Source organism: Ochlerotatus camptorhynchus, unplaced genomic scaffold (genome assembly GCF_037179485.1).
Source record: "Ochlerotatus camptorhynchus isolate MF236.1 unplaced genomic scaffold, CSIRO-AGI_Acam_v1.1 ptg000055l, whole genome shotgun sequence".
Lineage (NCBI taxonomy): Eukaryota > Metazoa > Arthropoda > Insecta > Diptera > Culicidae > Ochlerotatus > Ochlerotatus camptorhynchus.
This window is the reverse complement of record NW_027040545.1, coordinates 3445225-3454187: the sequence shown is the minus strand read 5'-3', so window position 1 is coordinate 3454187 and position 8963 is coordinate 3445225. Positions and strand designations below refer to the sequence as shown.

The following is an 8963-nucleotide window of genomic DNA, read 5'->3' as shown; positions in this document are numbered from 1 at the left end:
CTATATACACCTAACCTACTATATACAAATTGCTTATCAAAGCATGTTCTGATGTATTGCATTTCTGTACAAATTTGTTCCTAGTTTCGTTAATTTGAAAATCTACTTTCGGGATGTTAGCCTCTTGATGGAGGTCGGAAATGCGGGTATCGAAAGGACGATCTAGGATCATCCTCAATACCCTGTTCTGCGCTACCTGTATTTTGTTCCTGTGAGTTTGTGCACATGATTCCCACACCGGAGCTGCGTAGAAGATCGCAGGTGCAATGATTTGTTTGTAGACAGCCAGTTTGTTCACCCTAGAGAGACGAGATCTGCGGCAAATAAGCGGATACAAGCACCTAACTAGATTGGAACACTTAACTACTGCCCTATCTATGTGCGAGCAGAAAAGGAGCTTTTCGTCAAATAACATACCAAGATATGTTACTTCGGTGGACCACTCAACCCTTGTGCCATCCATTATTACAGTACAAGAGGGAGCCGGTTTTAGTTTGGGAGATTGTCGATGGAGGAACATTATTGATTGGGTTTTGGAGGTATTGATTTTGATTTTCCACGTGTTGGCATAAAAAGCAAAGGCGTCAAGGCATCGTTGAAGTTTGTTTGTTATTTCACGAGGCCTCCTTCCCTTGACGGTTATAGCGGTATCATCTGCGAACAGGAAGAACACGCAACCGTTGCCCAATGGAGGAATGTCGGAAGTGTAGATGCTGTATAGCAAAGGGCCCAACAGGCTACCTTGCGGAACACCTGCTGGGATGGAAAAGGTGTTTGAATTGCAACCATTCAACGATACCTTAAACGACCTTTGTTGGAGGTAGCTACGGGTGATTTTTACAAGATGTGGTGGAAAGTTGAAGTTACAAAGCTTGTACACAAGTCCGTCGTGCCAAACATTGTCAAACGCCTTTTCAACGTCTAGCAATGCCATGGCTGTGGACTTGGATACAGCTTTGTTACTTCGAATGTTATTCATCACCCGAACTAGCTGGTGATTTGTGGAATGCCCTTTCCTAAACCCAAACTGTTCAGGTAGGAGAATGTTGTTCTCCTCGACAAACTTGAGCAAACGATTGAGAATTAGTTTCTCGAACAATTTGCTCAGCGCTGAAAGGAGGCTGATTGGTCTATAGCTGGAAGGTAGTGATGGATCTTTACCGGGTTTGCGGATTGGTATGATTTTTGCTATCTTCCAGATACTTGGAAAGTAGTGCAGTTCCAAGCATCTGTTGAAGATAGCAGTCAAAAGCGAGTACACTTTCGTGCTCAGCTTCTTCAATACCAAGTTGAATATACCGTCAAACCCGGGAGCCTTCATGTTCTTGGTGTTTTTCAGCGCTGAGCAAATCTGCTCCACTGTAATATTTTCTGCCGGAGGGACGACACAAGCGGAGGCATCCAAGTTTTGTACGCATTGCGTCACCTGAAGTTCGAGCGGACTTTGGATAGTTGAGCCAAGCAAATGCGATGTAGCAATATGATTACCAATCGCATTTGCTTTCTCTTGTGGGGTAATGAGCCGATTGTCATCATTTCCGACTCTGAGAGGAGGAATGGGTTTGGGATGAGTTTTCAGCACCTTGGCTACCTTCCAGAATGGACGGGAGCGGTCATCCAGATTCTGGACAACACGCCCGAAACTTTCATTTCGGAGAGAGTCCATTCTGGAAGCAATCTGCCTGTTCAGATCGGCCTGTTGGGTGGTAGTTGAGCAAATTTGTAAATATTACGTTCCGAGTTCCGGTTTATTGGTAAATTACAAAATTCCTATCGAAATTTCAGCATATTAGTTTTAAGACTATGTTTATGATAGATTTTAATTTCTTACTTTAGTGTTCACTACCACTCAAACTTGATAACCTGTTCGTTGGTACAGTGCCGTACATCTAATCTTTGTAGTAGATAATTTGGCTAGATGTAAGAATGATCGATTAGGTTTATGAGGTGCACATAGTTCAGTTCTTCTCACCTTTTTAGGTCACTAAGTTTAAAATAGATAGGTAAGTTAAATAGACTAAGTTCACCAAATTTATCTAGCAAAACCGTTTAGCTGTAATAATAGTTTTTAGGTTAGAATCCATGATTTACTTTTATCGTTAAGAATTCACTTTTACAACTAGTACCTAATGAATTTCTATATAAGCCGATCGCTCGTAAGTAGATAAGTTCAACTATAAAAAGGTTTAATATTAAGATAGTTTAATAATGTGTAAATAGCAGGATAAATTTTAGCACGCCGTTCGTCACGTCTAGTAATTTTTCACTCAGTCCACCTTTTCTCTTTTACGTCTATTGTTCCCTTGATGTTTGTTTTGGTAGTTTCTTCACTAGCTTCATATTCGTCCGGGTCGCTGTTGACGTGGGATGTTCAGCACCGTTACCATCGGGGCGCATGGGGTCCGACGGGCTATTCGACGTAGCGTAATCAACACTCCCCCCCGTAATGCGCTTCTGGTCATCCTGATGTGCATTGCTTCCAACGCCTACGTCGAGCACGGCAAGCTTCACAGTTGGGCGCTCGTAGATACCTCCGGAAGTCTGCACAGTAGCGCTTCGCACCTGTCCATCCGAACCTTGCTTGATCCCAATAACTCGGCCTTTAGGCCAGGTGTTCCGAGGAAGTTTCGGGTCCACGATGACAACGATGTCGTTGATTTTGATGGGCTTCACCTCCGTATACCATTTCGTCCGACGAGTGATGGAAGGAAGATAGTCTCGGAGCCACTGTTTCCAAAATTGGTTGGCCAAGGCTTGAGAAAGTTCCCAGCAATTCTTGAGTACTTCTGAGCTGTCGTCGAACGGTACCCAAGGTCTCAACCCGTTGCTTGATCCCAGTAAAAAGTGGTTGGGAGTTAGCACTGGTGACTGGTCATCGTCGAGAGGAATACTGGTTAATGGGCGAGAGTTGACAATATTCTCAACCTCCAGTAGCATGTTTTCGAGGACTTCATGGGATAACGTTCTGTTGGCTTTCAGCTTCCCAAGGTTTTGTTTGACAGTTCGTATGAGTCGCTCCCATGCTCCACCCATGTGTGGTGAGGCGGGAGGCAGAAATTTCCAGGAAGTATGTGAGGAGGTTAACTCCGCTGCAAGCCGCTCTCGATCTAAATTCGCCATAGCTTCTTCGAGTTCTTTACTTGCCCCCTGGAAGTTTGTACCTCTGTCACTATATATGACTGCTGGTACACCTCTCCTAGCCATGACGTTTCTTAATGCCATAATACATGAATCGGTAGTCATAGTGTGAACGATTTGCAAGTGGATGGCACGAGTGGTAAGACAAGTGGCGAGAAGTACCCAACGCTTCTCGAGACGGCGTCCAAGGATGATCATAAATGGACCAAAGTAGTCCACCCCCATATAAGTAAACGGACGAGCGTAGGCAGCCAGACGAGGCAGTGGCAAGTCACTCATGACCGGTGGTTGTGGTTGAGCACGGTCGTGCTTGCATTGCTGACAGCATCGACGAATACTGTTGTAGGCAGCCTTTAGACGAGGGATGCTGTATCGCTGCCGCAACTCGTTGATCACTGTGTTGTGGTTCTGATGATGATACTTGCTGTGGTAATGCGATATGATGAGATGTGCAATCTGATGATCTCGTGGAAGGATGATTGGATTCACCGTATCCTGCTGAACAAATGGACAAGCGCTGGTCCTACCACGAACACGGAGTACATCATGTTCATCTAAAAACGGACAAAGGTGATATATTGGACTGCTTCTGGGTATAGTCTTCGTGGAGTGTTTGGACGCTCGTATATCCAAAAGCATCGCTATCTCATCTGCGTAAGCACTACATTGAGCACACCGGAACAGATAGTTTTCAGCCATGGTCAGCTCTGAATTCGTCAGTGGTCCAGCGGTTCTTTCTTCTGGTTTGGTTGTACTCACGTTTCTGATGAATCGAAACACGTATGCGGTCCGACGTAGAAGTGGAGTCCATTTAGAGTAGTTTTGAGGATCGATGATTGGCTCCGGTTGTTTAACATGAACGAGTAAATGGGGACGCAGTTCTTCCATGGTGGTGCTATCGATGTGTAGTTTCATAGGCCATTCTCCCTCAGGGGTCTTGAGAAATTCCGGCCCGTTAAACCATCGACTAGTTCTACTCATGTCTGGCGCCCGTTTCCACTTAGTTCCATCATCCGCAACGTTCTTCATTGTCTGGATCCACTGCCATTCGCTGACCTCCGAAGCTTCTAGTATCTCACTCACTCGGAAAGCGACAAACTGACTATACCTACGATGATCAGATTTGAGCCAGCTGATGACGTCACTTGAATCGGTCCAAAAGAAGCGCTTGTTCACCTTGATGGACAGGGACTGCTCTATGCTGTTCGCCAATCTGACTCCGATTACACTAGCTTGAAGCTCCGAACGGGGAATTGACAGAAATTTGATTGGTGCCACACGAGTCTTCGATCCAACCAACGCTGTTTCGATGGTGAGTCCCTCCTTATATCGCAGATAGACCACTGCGGCGAAGCCCTTCTCACTAGCGTCGACGAAGGTATGCATCTGTACTTCGTTGGTGTATCCAGCAGATGTGGTCGTCCTGTAGCACCGCGGGATTTCCACTTTCGCCACTTCAGGAAGGACCTTCAGCCATTGTATCCACAACTCGAATTGTGCTTCTTCGATGGGGTCATCCCAACCGACAGACGTTCTCCAAATTTCTTGCAGTACCACCTTCAGGAACATCAAGAAGTGACCAATGAGCCCTAAAGGGTCGAAGATCATCATTAACGTTCTGAGCACTTCACGCTTCGTTGGTTTTCGATGTCCCGACATAAGCTCAGGATCATATCGTGGAGAGATTTTGAAGGTGAAGCAGTCAGTGGCCGTGTTCCACCACATTCCGAGTACTTTCTCGGTTGTCAATCCTTCTCCCATATTAAGGTCCTTCTCTTCCGTCGTTCGCTCGTGTAACGCCTCCAGAACAGCCGGGCTGTTCGAAATCCAACTTCTCATTTCAAATCCGGCTTCCGCATGAATCTTCTTAACATTCCGTGCAAGGTCTATAGCTTCTTGTTCACTTTCGACACTTGCGAGCATGTCATCGACGTAATGCTGATCAACGATGGCTCGAACGGCTGTCGGATGATCTTTCTCGAATCGCTGAGCGTTTGTATTTTTTACATATTGCGCAATGCTTGGAGCGCACGATACTCCAAACGGTAACACCGTCATGATGTACACACTCGGATCCGCATTGACTTGATTGTCTTTCCAGAAGAAGCACAGTCGAACATCTTGCTTCAGTAAAACCTGTAGATACATCTCCCGGATGTCCCCGCAAATTGCGATCCGGAACTCTCGAAATTGGACAAGAACTGCAAGTAGTGAAGTCAAGAGGTCAGGGCCTTTGAGTAACAGCGAATTGAGAGAAACGCCATACGCGGGAGCAGCTGCGTCCCATACTAGCCGCACCTTACTCGGTTTGTTGGGGTTCACAACAGGAAATACGGGCAGGTACCATTCCTGAGACCGATGTGCGTTGAGTTCGTCCTCCGTTAGCTTTCGAACGTATCCTTTAGCCACATATTCGCTCATCTTCACCATCACAGTTTCCGAAAACTCCTTATCCCGCTGCATACGTCGGTCTAAGCATTGCCACCTTCTAAAAGCCATTCCTTTACTGCATGGAAAGCGAACATTATCGTACTTCCAAAGGAGACCCGATTCGTACCGCCCTTCTTTTGGGATTGTCAGCTTCTCAAGCATCTCCATGGCACGTTGATCCTCCGTTGATCGCAGAACTTTTTCTGGTTTGACAACGCCAAGACTATCCAACGTGAAGTAGTTCTTCATAGCAGCGTGCAGGTTTTCGTCAGAGTCGAGGTTGCATTCACACACTTTAATCGTGTGGACATTCACGTAGCTTGGCTGTTGCTGTGTTCGTGAACAACTCCCGTAAACTATCCATCCCAACCGTGTTTTGACTGCGATAGGTTCGTAAGGCTTTCCTTCTCGACTTTTCATAGCATGCCCAAGCGATGTATGGTCAAGACCAATCAGGATTCGAGGACAGATGTTGCTGTAGGATTCGACAGGTAGTCCGCCGAGGTGTTGAAACCGTTGCAGCAATTCTGAGTACACTAATGTCTGCGGCCGCAGTTGTAGGTTCTGAATCGTATGTACGTTAGACATCCTGTGCGGCTTCGAAGTATTTCCGATAGCTGATATTTGCACCTCTACTTTCTGGGATGCGTTCTCCACTCTTTTGGTACCACCTGTCCATTTTAAGCACAGCGGCGATCGAGGTCCTTTCACGCCTAGCTCCTCTGCTAGGCTATCCTCCATCAGCGTCAGCTCAGAACCGTCGTCTATGAACGCGTACGTCCGGACAACCTTCGATAGACCATGGAGCAACACGGGAACAATTCTAAACAGCACTTCGCTGGTTTGAGCTTGATGGACGTTGCAGCTTCCAGTAGCTGGTGCCTCCTGCTTTTCGTTGTGCAACAACGGATGGTGCAAAAAAGTACATCCTTTAATTCCGCAAGGTTTCTGCTGCCTGCATGAACCATTGTGCTTCCGCAGGCATTTACGGCATAGCTTTGCCTCCCGTACAACTGCCCATTTAGCATCTAGACTTAGTTCGGCAAATCGTTTGCACTTGGCAACTGTGGTACAGCTACCTTTGCATGTGGCGCATTCTGTGATTGGCACCAAAGATGATCCTTGGACAGCGCGTGTCTTTGCTGGCATTGATCGGGATCGTTCTGGTTCTGCGTCAGAGTGAACGTTTATAAATCCGTCATTCTTTGTTCCACGACTTCTTTGCGTGTTAGATGCAATTGGCATAACTGCACTAGCATCTTCCGCTATTGAATACAGCCACTGACTGAAGTGTAATAGGTTTGGTGCTGGGTTATTCCTAGAATATTTTGCCCAATCCAGCTTCAACCCGGGGGGAAGGCGTTCCACCAGTTCAACTTTCAAAGCCGCATTGTAGATGAAATCCTCGACTCCGCATGCCTCTATCGTAGCTACCAAGTTTTCAACTGTCAATGCGAAGTTGACCAATGTGTCAAGTTTCTCCACTTGTGGCGATGGTAACGACCGAATCTTTCTAATGGATGCCTGAACGATTGCTTCTGGTCTACCGTATAGCATTTTCAACGTAGAAATTACACTGCTAACGTTGGATGGATGGAGTAGTCGGCATCGAACGGCCTCTAAAGCCTTTCCCTTCAGACATTTCCGAAGTCGAAGCATGTTTTCTTCGTTAGAGAAGCCGCACATTTGCGTAGAAGAAGCGTACATTGAGAAGAACAGAGGCCAATCTTCAGGATTTCCGTAAAACTCTGGTAAATCCTTAGATACGGCCTGACGTGCAACCACCTGATTACGGCTTAGGATGCACACGTTCGCTTCGACATCACGAGGGTCTGGCTCCGGGTAGTGGGAGTTTTGGAATGGTGTATCTCCTTGCAGTATTCGACTTCTCGATGCTGAAGTTTGTGTATACTGGTTTTCCGGCACGAAGGTAGGTTCTGACCAGAACTGACCATTTGCAGCTGTGGGTATCTGCTGTGAGCCCTGGACTCTTGGAACTGGAGCTGTCTGAGAGGCTTGCAATGATGGATGGAACTGAACTCCTGAAGCTGAAAACTGTCGTGAATCCTGTGGTCGGTAGTTATGAGTAGCTTTCCAATGAGCTTGCGGTTGTTGAGCCTGGTTTCCTCCTAAAGCTGTCGTTGATCGATGAATTTGAGGTTGATAGAATTGGTTTTCGAAAGCAGGCGGTGGAGGTGGTCGTATATGAAGTTCTGGAATCGGTGCTGGTGGCTGGCGGTGCTGATTATCTGAAATAACAGCTGGCAGCGGCTTGCGGAATGGATCCACTGGATAATGTGCCGGTGGACGACGGAACAGGTCTGCTGTCACTGGAGGCTCCTGTATACGGCTTCTCGATCTTGAATCGACTTGAACTGGCTCTCGAGGTGTCGACCGTTGATTAGGAACAAAACCCTGTAGAGTTGATCGTGGTTCTGCCTGCTCTCCTATCGGTGCCTGTTGAACGACACGTTGCGGTTGATCATCGTACATATCTTCTTCAACAAGGCCGGAATCATAATCTTCACCACATTTTTCCGTATCTCTCAACCATCCTCGAACTTTCGAAATCTCCTCGGATCCAACGTCATCATCACTCACCACAGTTCCATCGTCGTCGTCATCTTCTTCGTCAATGATTCGATATTTCTCGTCCAGGAACCTTTGCTCCAACTGCTTCTGCTCTTCCAGCTTCTGCAACAGTCGATCAACCTTGCGTTGTTTGCTGCGATTACTGCTTGCCTTTCCGATGGACTTCGTTGATCTCATAACGTTGGGGGGTGGATCTACCGGATGAATCTGCTGGAGTATTGGTCTCTGCTGCACTAGATTACTTGCATCGAAATACATGTGTGGATGACACTGTGGGCACATCCAGGAATAATTCGCTATGTCGCGACTTACTTCTACACAAGAAAAATGATACCACTTATCGCAACCATCACACTGCACCATTCTACTATTGTCACGTTCATTGCACACTTCACAATGACTGAACCGAGTAACCCGAACGTTTAGGTTCGGATCATAACGCGCGTTGGGTTTCGCGTAAACGACAGCGTTCATCGACCGGACGGGAATGTCTACGACATGAGTCCCAGTATGCATTTTGGGTTTGGCTCCCTTGGTTTGAGCCTTTTTAAGATTGGCAACGTCAAAATTTACCTGAGAACTAGGAAGGGGAGGAACTCATTTTACCGCAGCTGCATTGCGCCTTGCGCCTGTTACCGTTGAGCCCTTCGCTTCGCGTTCCGCGTTGGTCACGATTGTGAGGCTTTTGGTTTTGGTAACTACATCTGCATCGGTTGCCGAAATTTCCTTATCTGCTGCACCACCGATCGTGCCAGTAGCAAAAAGTTGGCTGACAGCACCCATGGCAGAACTCAATTCTGACA

General features: G+C 46.8%; 1 protein-coding gene across 1 annotated transcript; it reads right to left on the bottom strand.

Moving 5' to 3' along the window:
• Positions 1–2292: 2292 nt before the first annotated feature.
• LOC135717448 (uncharacterized) lies at positions 2293–8418 on the bottom strand. Its single transcript, XM_065239538.1, has 4 exons — positions 7983–8418; positions 3804–6665; positions 3301–3692; positions 2293–2727 (listed from the first exon to the last, which is right to left on the bottom strand). The coding sequence occupies exons 1-4, from the start codon at positions 8416–8418 to the stop codon at positions 2293–2295; spliced, it is 4125 nt and encodes a 1374-aa protein (XP_065095610.1).
• Between the last annotated feature and the right edge of the window lie 545 nt (positions 8419–8963).